This window comes from Megalobrama amblycephala, linkage group LG4 (assembly GCF_018812025.1).
Source record: "Megalobrama amblycephala isolate DHTTF-2021 linkage group LG4, ASM1881202v1, whole genome shotgun sequence".
In the NCBI taxonomy this organism is placed as follows: Eukaryota; Metazoa; Chordata; class Actinopteri; order Cypriniformes; family Xenocyprididae; genus Megalobrama; species Megalobrama amblycephala.
In genome coordinates this window covers 31,926,904-31,941,040 of record NC_063047.1, presented here as the reverse complement: position 1 = coordinate 31,941,040, position 14,137 = coordinate 31,926,904, and the positions used below count along the sequence as shown (strand labels likewise).

The following is a 14,137-nucleotide window of genomic DNA, read 5'->3' as shown; positions in this document are numbered from 1 at the left end:
TATGCTTATTTCGTGCTCAAGAAAAAGTTCTTATTCCTTCCTTCCTTCCTTCCAGGATTTATTGATAAAAAGAACAGCATTTATTTAAAATAGAAATATTTTGTAACATTATAAATGTCTTTACTGTCACTTTTGATCCTTGCCGAATAAAAATATTATTTTACTGTCCCCAAACATTTGAAGGGTACTGTATATATATATATATATATATATATATATATATATATATATATATAATTTTTTTTTTTTTTTTTTTTTTTTTTTTTTTCTGGTACAAAAATGAGTATCTTAAGTAAACAATTTTATTAAACATAAATTTAAACTTTATAAACACTTAAAAAAAAACAGCAGCATTTAACTGTATATTTATTTTCATTTTTTTTATTCATATTGAATTTAAATGACATGCAAGGACTTGAATGAAAAAATTTACTTACCAGAAAAGCTACATTATTTTGAAATCATCTGAGCTACTGTCACACAGCTAAAAATGTTATTAATTTAGCAGCATCGCTATTTTTAATAAATGACTCCTCAACATTGGGTATCACTCACTCTACACCTCCTCCTTATCTCCCTCTATTTCTGTTTCCTCTCCTCTTCTTCCCCTTAACCTGATGTTGTGTAAAAGGTGTGGAGGAGGTGGTGAATGACACGGGGACTTCCCCGACTACCTCCCCCATAAAGACTCCACCGTCAGGTGAGACCCGGTGGTGCTTCACCTCACACCTGTGCATGTGAACATGACACTGCCGAAACACCTGCTATGGTCCCACATGCTGATCTGTGTGTTGCATCATCATCTTCTGGTTGACAACCCCTGTTACTAAAAGCAAAATAAAAAGTATTGTTTGTTTGTTTCGGTAACACTTTACAATAAGGTACGATTAGTTAACTTTAGTTAATGCATTAACTATCATTAACTAACAATGAGCAATACATTTGTTACAGTATTAATGTTTATTTACGTTAGTTAATAATAATACTACAACTCTTCTTTAGGTCCATTAAATAATATTAACAGAAACAACTTTTGATTTTAATAATGTATTAGTAAATGTTGAAATAAATAATAATAATAAATGCTTTAGAAGTATTTGTCATTGTTAATGCTGACTAATGTAGTTAACAAATGTTAACAAATGGAACCTTATTGTAAAGTGTTACAGTTATTCTCCATATGCCCTCAAGTAGATTCATTTATTTTATAATCTGATATCAATACATAATGATCTTAAAGGAATAGTTTACCCAGAAATTACTATTCTGTCATGTTGTTCCATGTGCATAAATTAACACTTTACACTTTTAATTTGTTAACATTGGTTAATCACATTAATTAACATGATCTAACAATGATCAATACAGCATTTATTAATTTTAGTGTTAATCTCAGCATTGACATTATTTTAAGATAAAAGTTGTAACTGTTAACATTAGCTAATGCAATATGAACTAACATGAACATTTTAACTAACTAACATTAACTGCATTAACCATGTTATGTCAACTAACATTAACAAGGCTTAATAAATGCTGTAAACATATTGTTCATTGTTAGTTCATGTTAGTTAATGCATTAATGTTAAAGTTAGTAAAATGGCTTCACAAACAAAACTGATTAGGAATTGTGGGAATTGATTGGATGGTAAACATGTCGTCAGAGAATTTTGATTAAAGATTTCAAGGGCTCATGGATTTTTAAAAATAATGTGCACGGATAAATTATTTATAATAAAAATTGCAATATTGTACAAAAAAAAAAATAAGAATTGTCAATTTTGATTTAATTGTTACTTTAACAAATGAGACCATATTGTAAAGTGTTACCCATATACTGGTATTTTCAATTAATCTTTTTTTTTTTTTTGAAGAATCTAAAAATAACAGGAACGACATGAGAATGAATAGATACTGACAGACGTTTTTTGGGTGAATGATGCCTTTAAAAGGTTAGTTCATCCAAAAATAAAAATTCTGTCATTAATTACTGACCTTAATTTCATTCCAATACCGTAAGACCTTCGTTCATCTTTGGAAAACAAATTAAGATATTTTTGATGAAATCCGAGGGTTTCTGAACCACATATAGGCAGCAACTTCATTGAACTTTTCAAGGTCCAGAAAGATAGTAAAGACATTGTTAAAATAGTCTTCGTGACTGCAGTGCTTCAACCTTACGAAGTGACAAGAATTCTTTTTGTGCGCAAAAACAAAACAAAAATAACGACTTTATTCAACTTTTTTTTTCTCTTCTATGTCAGTCTCCTACGCTGTTGACATAGTGAACGCAGTGCAGCACTTCCATGTTTACGTCCAAACTTCGGCTCAGTATTGACCGACGCTGTACACGTGAGCAGCACGACGTGTGTGTGATGCTGATGCAGGAGCAGGCCAATGATGAGTCAGCGTTCTGATGGAAGTGCTGCTCTGCGTTTACTGCGTCAACAGCGTAGAAGACAAACATAGAAGAGAAATTTTTTTTTAAATAAAGTCATTATTTTTGTTTTGTTTTTGCAAACAAAAAAGTATTCTCGTCGCTTCATAACATTAAGGTGAAACCACTGTAGTCACATGGACTATTTTAACAATGTTTTTACTACATTTCTGGAGCTCAGAATTTGCAATGACGTCGCTGCCTATGTGTGGTTCAGAAACCCCTTGGATTTCATCAAAAATATCTTAATTTGTGTTCCAAAGATGAAGATCTTACAGGTTTGGGGTGACATGAGGGTGAGACATTAATGACAGAATTTTCTTTTTTGGGTGAACTAACCCTTTAACTGGGAGGGTAATGTACAGTAACATGGGATGTCTGTATTCAAGTCTGTGTCAGTGTTTTCATTTTTTATATGTGACATTTTCAGCTCTGTACTGTGGCCTCCATCTGTCTTCACACCTTGTCTGTCTGTCTGTCTCTGTCCTTGTATTATAATTTGTAGGACAATCGTTTGGTACTGAGATCTTGTCTCGCTAGTGAGTATATAGAAAGACATTGCACACAACTTGAACGAGCATGTTGACCAAAACTGTAATGTCATAGCAGCTGCTTCTGTGCCATGGTTTAACCTCTAAACATCCTAACAACTGCTTAACTGCTTTGTTTTTTTTTTTCTTTTCTTTATTATTTTTACTGTACTATTTCTTTTCCATTTTTATTTCAATTGCATTCACATTCAGATGGGAAAACCACAGATGCTGTGCAGAACGATAAAGGTGATGAGAAGAAACAGCAGGAGGAGCTAGAAAAACAAATGAAGGCTCTGTCCACCACTGACACTTCAGAAACCACACCCTCGGCTCCGCCCACTGCTCCGCCCAACAAGCCTGCAGGCAACACCCCAGAGGGCTCACCTTCCAAATCTCCTTCAAAGAAAAAAAAGAAGTTCAAGGCCCCCTGTTTCTTAAAGAAAAGCAAGAAACAGAAAGAGAAAACAGAAGCTTGAACGTTCTCAAAGTGTTCTTCACTAATACTTACAAACACATCTTCACATCCACTGTGTATCCGTCTACTGATCTTTACATGCCATACGAGTTTTTGATTATGGTTTTGTGACTTGAAACATGTTTTCGGTACACTCTGTCCACGCCGATGCAAATTTCACAATGCTTCACTAATGCACACTGAATATGACCCTTCCCCTTGCTTTAAAATGAATTGCACTTAGTACACGCATAGAAAAAAAAAGAATGTGGCATTGAGTAAGCATTGATTGTTCATGTCTATCGATTCTGATTGTTGCTCATTATCATGTTTATATAATTACATGTGGCATAACTGTTGACTAAAATCTTTTTTTAACTACCATAAACATCCTCACTTTATTAATAGCAGGGATAAACTAACTGAAAATGTACCATTCACTGGAAATCATGATCGCAGTAGCTTGCAAACAATACATGTCAAAAGGCCAAAATAAGCAAGATCATGGCTTGTTGCTTCAAAGAAAATCCAACTGTAAATGCACGACTTTATTCCACTTGTTTTTTTTATTGGTATTATTTATTATCTTTATTTTGTATGTATGTATGCTGGACACTTTGTTGCAGTTGTAATTATTTTTATGATCAGTCTCGGTTATTTAAATGCATTTGTGTGTATATTAGCTGGTTTATAAACTTGATTCCATGTCAATATTAGAATGTAAAATGCTAGGATTGGATGAACCATTCATTAAAGATCACATTCCTGTAAAGTTGTTGTAGTCTGTCTTTGGGGTGAATTTCGAAACAAGACTTAAGGATAGTTCACCCAAAAATAAAATTCAGTCATTAATTACTCACCCTTGTGTTTTTTTCCAAACCTTAAGACTTTTGTTCATCTTTGGAATGACGTTATTTTTTCTTTGTTTCTTTCTTTCTTTTTGGTGAACTAACTCTTTATTGTGTATTGTAGACAGTCTAGTCATTTTCAAGTACAAATATGTTGCAAAAAGTTTATATTTCATGTTAATGTATCTCAGAAGTATTTAACTGAAAACAGATATGCAAATATATAATTTTCTTTTCACATTCCAACTACAACCCGAATTCGGGAAAAGTTGGGACGTTTTTTAAATTTGAATAAAATGACAACTAAATGACTTTCAGATCACATGATACAATATTTTATTCACAATAGAACATAGATAACAAATGTTTAAACTGAGAAATTTTACAATTTTATGCACAAAATGAACTCGTTTCAAATTTGATGCCTGCTACAGGTCTCAAAATAGTTGGGACGGGGGCATATTTACCATGGTGTAGCATCTGCTCTTCTTTTCAAAACAGTGTGAAGATGTCTGGGCATCGACATCTGGGCATTTCTGGAGTTTTGGTGTTGGAATTTGGTCCCATTTTTGCCTGATATAGGTTTCCAGCTGCTGAGGAGTTTGTGGTTGTCCAACATATTTTTCATTTAATATTGCTCTAAAACCTTTATATACCTTTCAGCATTCATAGTGCCTTTCAAAACATGCAAGCTGGCGCTGCCCGTACTGTATGCACTTATGCACCCCCATACCATCAGAGATTCTGGCTTTTGAACTGAACACTGATAAAACGCTGGAAGGTCTCCCTCCTCTTTAGCCCAGAGGACACGGCGTCTGTGGTTTCTAACAAGAATGTCAAATTTGGACTCGTCTGACCATAGAACTCTTTTCCACTTTGAAACAGTCCATTTTAAATTAGCCTTGGCCCACAGGACACAACGGCTCTTCTGGACCATGTTCAATTATTGCTTCCTTTTTGCATGATAGAGCTTTAGTTGGCATCTGCAGATGGCACGGCGGATTGTGTTTACCGACAGTGGTTTCTGGAAGTATTCCTGGGCCCATTTAGTAATGTCAGTGACAGTGATGCAGTGTCGTCTGAGGGCCTGAAGACCACGAGCATCCAATAAAGGTCTTCGGCCTTGTCCCTTACACACAGAGATTTCTCCAGTTTCTCTGAATCTTTTGATGATGTTATGCACTGTAGATGATGAGATTTGCAAAGCCTTGGCAATTTGACGTTGAGGAATATGTTTTTAAAGTATTCCACAATCTTTTTATGCACTCTTTCACAGCTCTATCTATCTTTACTTCTGAGAGACTCCTCTCTATTACCTTCTGAGAGACTCTGCCTCTCTATGACATCCCTTTTATAGCTAATCATGTTACAGTCCTGATATCAGTTAACTTAATTAGTTGCTAGACGTTCTCCCAGCTGAATATTTTAACAATTTCTTGCTTTTTCAGGCATTTGTTTAGACTGGGTAAACCCAACCCATTCATTTCTACTGCTTCTGTTACACTTTTGCGGGAACCAATCACAGACTGGCTTATCCACCTTGCTCGCTATTGGCGGGTGTAACACAATGACGATAGAGAAGCGACGGCAAGCACAACCGTCAATCCAATTCCTTTTAACCTCTCGATGATGCTGAATGACTTCATTAGTTTAGAAAACAAATCGCTCGAGTGGGTGTAAATACCACTCACTTTCATGTTTTTTTTTTTTGCACAACCTGCAAAAATCGCTCGATGCCATTGCTGCTTCTGAAAACTGCTGATCAATGCTACAAACCAATACAAACTAAACCTGTCTGGAGTTTTCGCGTCGCTCTGCAAAGTACGTCACCCGGATCATTGATGCGACTGGTTGAAGGACTATTCAATTGCGTGAATAATGCTCGTTGATCACGCCTCTTGTGCAGTAGAAAACACATACAGACTCCCCAGACCAATGTTCAATTTTAAATTGACCTTGGTCTGGTGATAGCCAGACAAGCATTTGTTGCCCCCATGCCAACTTTTTTGACACCTGTAGCAGGCTGTGCATAAAAGTGTAAAATTTATCAGTTTAAACATTTGTTATGTTATCTATGTTCTATTGTGAATAAAATATTGGCTAATGTGATTTGAAAGTCTTTTAGTTTTCATTTTATTCAAATTTAAAAAACGTCCCAACTTTTCCGGAATTATTCAGTAAGGGGAGCGTAATTTGTGGTAGGAACTATTTTCACGGAACACTTGTAGGCTTGTTTTTCCGGATTGCTTTTTGTGGCGCACAGTTGATGGCGACCAGCAGACGATTGAGTCTGGAAATTTCTGGAAGTTTGTGAAAGCGCTGTTTGAAAGAAAGGAGTCTACTTTATACTGATTTAATAATGGGGAGAAGCAGGAGCCGAACACCACCACGACGAGGTTTGTATTCAATTATTTCTTTAAATATATGGATGGTAGCGTGTGGCTGGCTACTGTTGCTAACATCACAGCTGGCGCACATTAATTACACAAAAAAACTGATCAAATTATCTTGCTCATCAAGCTCTTTCTATGATTTGAAAGTTTCTACATCCCAATTTAATACAGATAACCGTTTTGCAAGTGGAAGTATTAAACTATTTTAGCATTAATACATATACATTTTAGCATTTCATTAGTTGTTTAACTATCTTTTTATGTCACATTGATTATTTTGTTCATTGTTATTTATTAACGTCTTATTACTAACTATAAAATATTGCTTTTGTTTTAAAATGTTTATTTTATTTCACAAACAATGCAAGTATTGTAACATCAGTAAGTGAGGCTGTCAGTGGCATCTAAAAAAAAAAGTTCACACTAAATTGATTATAGCATTACAATTATTTTTATAATGGAACAAATATTATATAATATATAATTATTATATTATAAATATATAATGCCCGAAATATTATTGAACAATAGATTATAACTAAATCATTTTTAATGGGGAAAAAATGAAAATTGTCTGTTTTAATAAATGATATTGATCACACTCAAATCTGTAGATTATAACATTATTTTACTTTATTTTCCCATTAAAATATTTTTAATCTTAAACAGTGATCACATTAAAAACAATAGATTAAAACATTAAAAATCTGGGGGGAAAGAAAAGTGTGGTAATTAGATTGTTATATGCATATTGAATATACATTTTTTAAATTGTTAATTGAAATATTCAAACACAAAAGTTATTTATTTTGTTCCAACCTTTTTGTTGGTAACGGCTTACTGATTTCTCACTCCAGAGAGACGGCGTTCACGATCAACCTCGCGAGATCGTGAGAGGAGGCGCAGGGAACGCGAGAGGTCCCGCGACAGAGACAGACGAAGGTCACGCTCACGCTCCCCCCAAAGACGCAGATCCAGGTGAGCTTGTGGCATCAGACTCTCACTGTACATATTTGATAAGTGAAAAACATAACAGGCCTGTTAATATGGTTAGATAAAAAGTGGAGCTCTGGGCTCAATGTTTAGTTTTTGATAACCCCTCCTCCAGCTGTGTGCCTGTCTTGTTTATGTAGGTCTCCACGGCGACACCGCTCCTCCTCCCTGTCTCCAGTGCGGCAGAAGGACAGACGGGACGATGACAGGAAGGAAGTTAAAGACAAACCAGCAAAGGTCCATCAGATATCAGGTGCTTTGTTTTATCCTACAATAAAGTGCTGCAGTAGTGGCGTATTGTTGTAGGCCAACCCTGAAGTTCGCATCACTCTGGTTCCCTTGAAAAAGAAATAGGATTTTTCCACTTACTTTTGGATTACTGCAGAAAATAAGCTCTGTGACCAACAAAAGTTTATTCTTGCACGTTTTATCATAATTACAAACAGCTTTTATGAATTTTGAAGACTAAATTCAATCATCAGAAGTAAAAAGCTAAACATATAAGGCTATAAACAAACTACACCACAGTTGCATGAGTTCAATGTCACCACACTAAGCTTTCGACAACTCCTTCAGTCTTTTTTTTTTTTTTTTTCTTAATCCTGTAAATTTGAGTCGGAATAGTTTGCAAGAGCGTGATTAGAAACCCAACGATGCTGTGAAAACACTAGTGAGTAGATGAGTTTACCTATTCGGCTGATGAAGTTTAATGTCCCTGACAATCTCTGTAGTTTCATTTAGCCACTTGTCAGCAACTGCTTTTGACAAAAGCTTTAATGTTCACCCAAAAATGAAAATTATCCCATGATTTACTCACCCTCAAGCCATGCTAGGTGTATATGACTATCTTCTTTCAGCTGAACACAATCGGAGTTTTTAATTATTAAATAATATCATTGCTCTTCCCAGCTTTGTAATGACATTGAATAGTGTTTTTGAAGTTCCAAAAAGCGCATCCATCCATCATAAAAGTAATCCAGTGGGTTGATAAATGCCTTCTGAAGAGAAGTGATGGGGTTTTGTAAGAAAAATATGCACAAACACAATCACTCACAAACACTCCGAACGCAGTCGGAGTTAAATAATATTCTGGCTCTTCCCAGATTTGTAATGCCATTGAATAGTGTCCTAGTTTTTAAAGCCCCTAAAAGTGCATAAAACTTTATAAACTATAATCACTGGTGTCCAGCAACGGCCGTACATGCATTCATGAGAGACTTGCATGGTTTTCCTGAGAGGTGTCTATTCTCATCTCAGCGACGTCATACGTTGGGTCAGAGGTCACCCTTCCGCTGGAACTCCACTCTCTCATGAATGCGCATACGGCCATTGCTGGAAGCCAGTGTTTATAGTTTTAAATATGGATATCTTTCTTACAAAAACCCATCGCTTTGCTTCAGAAGGCATTTATTAACTCACTGGAGTCGTATGGATTACTTTTATGATGTATGGATGTGCTTTTTGGAGCTTTGAAAACTAGAACACTATTCAATGCCGTTACAAATCTGGGAAGAGCCAGGATATTATTTAAACCCTTAGCATTTCTAAGGTCTCTTTCGAATGGTATGTGTACCACAAGGGGTACATTGGAGCGCTGTCAGGTTAATAACTCCGATTGTGTTCGGCTGAAAGAAGAAAGTCATATACACTTAGGATGGCTTGAGGGTGAGTAAAGGATGGGATCATTTTCATTTTGGGGTGAACTATCCCTTTAAGAGTGTATTACTGGTGTATTTTATGTAGTAGAATAAAATGTGAAAATATCCTGATCTTGTGTTCACCACAGACCTAATTCCAGGCATTTTACCAAAAGCCTATTGACTTCAGGACGACGGAACTGGAAGTGCTAAAATGCTAACTCCTTTCTAGGTTTTGGCCTACAAAAATACGCCATCACTTCAGCACTCCTTAAAGTCCCATATAGGATTTGCATTATGCTGGGTTCAGACTGCACAATTTGTTACGATAGTCACTCTGTCAGATTATGCGTTGCCGTTCTTACTCCTAAATTCTTATTGTGTCATGGACAAGACTGTGCATTGGTTCCCGATCAGTCATCACTTGCCATCTTTAATGACGTGCGTGATGTCATTGAGAAGGTGGAACAGGTGACTGACTTCCAGAAACGGGCATAAACAAACAATGGCTACAGAGTCGCTGTGGTTAGTACTGGCTGTCTTATCATCAGAAAAGCACATAATTCCACCAAGCAGCACCAATACCATCATCTCTCTTTCGTTTCGCCATGTTTGAAAGCTGTGTACAGAAGAGCTTTTCTGTTCCCATTTGGTCAACATCACAGATGTAACAAAGCCCATCTTGGAGGACTGAAAAAAAATTTAACATGCTAGTCTTTTTGTCAGAACTTTGGCATTGGTTGTCGTCCACTATGAGAAGCATGTTTTCGAGACTCTACATCAAACGGATTGTGCCGAAATTGGCCTGATATTGTGTAGTCTGAACCCACTATTAGCCATTCTCTGTATCTTGGGTTTTTCCCACTTAGAATCGTTAAAGGTGCCCTAGAATCAAAAATTTAATTTACCTTGGCATAGTTGAATAACAAGAGTTCAGTACATGGAAAAGACATACATTGAGTTTCAAACACCATTGTTTCCTCCTTATGTAAATCTCATTTGTTTAAAAGACCAGTGTAATCTCAACAGGCGAATCTCAACATAACACCGACTGTTACCTAACAGTCGGGATCATTAATATGTACGCCCCCAATATTTGCATATGCCAGCTCATGTTCAAGGAATTAGACAAGGGCAGCCAGTATTAACGTCTGGATCTGTGCACAGCTGAATCATCAGACTAGGTAAGCAAGCAAGAACAATAGCGAAAAATGGCAGATGGAGCGATAATAACTGACATGATCCATGATTACATGATATTTTTAGTGATATTTGTGAATTGTCTTTCTAAATGTTTCGTTAGCATGTTGCTAATGTACTGTTAAATGTGGTTAAAGTTACCATCGTTTATTACTGTATTCACGGAGACAAGAGAGCCGTCGCTATTTTCATTTTTAAACACTTGCAGTCTGTATAATGCATAAACACAACTTCATTCTTTATAAATCTCTCCAACAGTGTGTAATGTTAGCTTTAGCCACGTAGCACAGCCTCAAAGTCAAACAGAATCAAATGTAAACATCCAAATAAATACTATACTCACATAATCCGACGCATGCATGCAGTATGCATGACGAACATCTTGTAAAGATCCATTTGAGGGTTATATTAGCTGTGTGAACTTTGTAAATGCACTGTATTATAGTCAAGAGCTATAGGGAGTGCGTGATTTAAAGGGGCCGCAGCCTGAATCGGTGCATAGTTAATGATGCCCCAAAATAGGCAGTTAAAAAAATGTATTAAAAAAAATCTATGGGGTATTTTGAGCTGAAACTTCACAGACACATTCAGGGGACACCTTAGACTTATATTACAACTTGTAAAAACTGGTTCTAGGTCACCTTTAAAACAGTCAAAGCAAAGTAAAAGTAAAGTAAAATGTCAGGAAGATGCGAAAATAATCTAAAGTCAATGACCCATCAAATTTTACTGCTTGCTTTATTGATAAAGTTAAAGTATAAAATTTGTCACATGCACATTGTGTGCAGGCAGCGATATTTAATTTATTTATTTTTTCCCTCAGGTCAGCTACACATTCCCACTGTTGTGCATGATTCATCAGTTCATGTTATTCCAAAGAAGTTATCTTTCATAATCATTCATCAAATGTTTTAACTTGATTTGCCTCTGAAATAACTGAACCACCTAAACCATGCAAAAAATGTTAAATTATGTTATTCAACAAATCTTTCTCAAGACCTCAATTTAGTTCCCAAACAATAATGTAATAAAAGTTATGGCAGTAATAGTGAATAACCAAGGCTGTAAAAAATACAGTAAAAACAGTAATATTGTGAAATATTATTGCAATTTAAAATAGCCATTTTCTATTTGAATATATTGTAAAATGTAATTTATTCCTGTGATGCAAAGCTGAATTTTCAGCACCATTACTCCAGTCTTCAGTGTCACATGATCCTTCAGAAATCATTCTAATTTGCTGATTTGCTGCTCAAGAAACATTTCTTATTATTATCAATGCTGAAAACAGCTGTGCTGATTAATATTTTTGTGGAAACATTGATACAATATTCTTCAATGAATAGAAAGTGTAAAAGAATGCATTTATTTGAAATAGAAGTCTTTTGTAACATTATAAATGTCTTTATGGTCACTTTTGATCAGTTTAATATGTCCTTGCTGAATAAAAGTAAAAAAAAAAAAAACTTCCTGGTTCCAGACTTGAATGGTTGTTCATAAATCAAGATGTTCTCATGGTTGAACTTGACCTTCAGCCTACACTTCTCAGTCAGAAATCCTCCTTAAGTGTCAAACTACAGAAGTAAAATGGTTTGTGATTGTGAATGCCTTTTCGATATCATGGTGCTGAGAACAGACTCTGAATGTACCCACGCGTGACACTTTTAAACTGATGTCCTTTCTTATCTGATTGCTTGTGCAGCTGAGGACATGCAGGGAAAGACTGAAGAGGAAATCGAGATGATGAAACTAATGGGCTTTGGATCCTTTGACAGCACAAAGGTAAGGTCACTTTCTTTACTGTTAAATCATGTTAGATTACATCCTACAAGAACAACCAAAGATGTACTTTGCACTTTGTAATAATATGTACAGAATCTTTTTATACTTGAATTATGTGAAATAATGGCAATGTATTGTTGTCAATCACATATAGTTTAGTATGTTATAGCATTGGCTGTTGTCTTTGGTCATCATGGGTAAAAGTACACAGTGTTCCACAAGCTGCTTGCTGCTTTCTTAAAATGACAAAACTGATCTTACAAATAACCACAAGATGGCACAGCTAGACAGTGCATGCTACAAAAATATCCTGTTGAAGACCAATTAAAATTAAAGGTAAAATCATAAGTATTGTGTGCTGTAATATTCTTCCCTGTTTTTTTTTTTTCTTTAATGCAGAGTCATTTTTACATTGTTTAAACAATGTTTGGTATATGATTGTTGTTTTTAATCAACAGGGCAAAAAGAAGGAAGGAAATGTCGCTGCGTTTGCAATTAATGTGTCACAGAAGAGAAAATACAGGTCTGTGTATTTACAGTATTTGCTTTCTGAAATTAAGCACTGTTCATCTGCTCCAACCCCAGATCCTCCATTTTAATATTTGCTCTGTGATTTGCAATTCCGGGCTTTATTTTTGTAATTTAACCCCTTAGCATTCCTGTAAAATTTGCCTAAAATGCCTAAAAAAGGCATACTCTAAATAAATTGCATGCTGTTCTTGAAGCATTTGGAGTTTTTGCATGGTTTTGGTCTCTTTTGAAAGGTATGTGTACCGCAGGCAGTACAATGGAACGCTAACATGTTAATCCTTTTTTATATGTATAAACGGCATTTGTTGTGAGAAAATTAACTTAAGTTAATATCCCAGCAACAGCACCGTATTTGGCCAATCACCTCTGCAGGTACTGCACAACTAAATGACGAACGTTCTCATTGGTGGGCAGTGATGTAATGTTTTGCTGCAGGAAGGAGATCAATGATGTAATCATATTTCTCTTGCAGGCAATACATGAACAGGAAAGGTGGTTTCAACAGACCCTTGGATTTCATCGCTTGATGGAGTCGTCAGGAGCCATGTTTTAACGACTTTGACTTTTTGATGAAACGCGCATTTGTTTTTCTTCCCTGAGTTTATGTAAATATGTGTTCCAGAGGTTTTTCCATATGTTTTGTTTTTCAGTCAGTGTCTGTGATGTAATTGTAGTTTAGTTTGTATTAGCTCATTTTAAAAATATTGTGGATACTTTGCCTTGAATATCATATTCAGCAAAAACCTTGCAGTACTAAATAAATGAGAACTCTTGATGAATGTTTTTGTTCATTATTTTGTTATTGTGCAATTTTAGCATAATTGTGTGTAAACAAATATGACAATTCAAATTGGCTATTCCTTATTTTAATGGTGCTTAATTGGTCTAAAAACAACCAGATAAATAATTAAAAACAATTCCATTGTTATCTGTTTAAAACGTACATATCATGTGAAGTCATTTTAACCATCAGCATGTATAAGGGAGGTGTGTCCGGAACATTTTAGAGACGTCCAATCACATGCGACAGTGCTGTGTCGGTCCAGCCAATCATAGCATAACAACAATACACGATTTGCATAATAATCCATTTTGGCTCAGGAGCAAATGCCAGAATACTACGGCACAGGTTGTACCCTCGCTCCAAAATGGCGCTCCAGTGTTGCTTAGTTGCACCATTATCTTGCGGAATCGCATTACAGCACTCATACATTCACGCTTTATAATGCACCTCAGCCATTGGTCCTTTCTAGACACGATCAGTTAGATTGACAGCGAACGCATCCAATGAGATGATCGCTTCCTGTATCGTCCATCCAATAGTATCGC

At 35.7% G+C, this 14,137-nt stretch overlaps 2 protein-coding genes across 5 annotated transcripts in view; both read left to right on the top strand.

The window, feature by feature from the left end:
* The window catches only part of add2 (adducin 2 (beta)), a 43,014-nt gene extending 38,735 nt beyond the window's left edge, over positions 1–4,279 (top strand). For 2 of the 4 annotated variants that reach the window (XM_048188900.1, XM_048188902.1), the window contains 2 exons: positions 632–700; positions 3,181–4,279. In XM_048188900.1, the coding sequence (XP_048044857.1) occupies positions 632–700; positions 3,181–3,446 (335 nt within the window). In that variant the 3' untranslated portion in view covers positions 3,447–4,279. Of the gene's footprint in view, positions 1–631; positions 701–2,942; positions 2,977–3,180 lie in introns of all 4 variants that reach the window. The other 2 variants (XM_048188903.1, XM_048188901.1) reach the window with 2 other exon arrangements.
* Positions 4,280–6,479: 2,200 nt separating this feature from the next.
* Positions 6,480–13,587, top strand: snrnp27 (small nuclear ribonucleoprotein 27 (U4/U6.U5)). Its single transcript, XM_048188899.1, has 6 exons — positions 6,480–6,668; positions 7,523–7,643; positions 7,799–7,911; positions 12,198–12,277; positions 12,736–12,800; positions 13,281–13,587. The coding sequence occupies exons 1-6, from the start codon at positions 6,632–6,634 to the stop codon at positions 13,333–13,335; spliced, it is 471 nt and encodes a 156-aa protein (XP_048044856.1). The 5' UTR covers positions 6,480–6,631; the 3' UTR covers positions 13,336–13,587.
* Positions 13,588–14,137: the final 550 nt, after the last annotated feature.

Bases quoted from the DNA above. Each gene is read 5' to 3' on its own strand.
- snrnp27 (XM_048188899.1), top strand. From the start codon at position 6,632: ATGGGGAGAAGCAGGAGCCGAACACCACCACGACGAG. The intron at 7,644-7,798 runs GTGAGCTTGTGG...TTGTTTATGTAG, and splicing joins CCCCAAAGACGCAGATCCAG to GTCTCCACGGCGACACCGCT. The intron at 7,912-12,197 runs GTGCTTTGTTTT...TTGCTTGTGCAG, and splicing joins AAAGGTCCATCAGATATCAG to CTGAGGACATGCAGGGAAAG.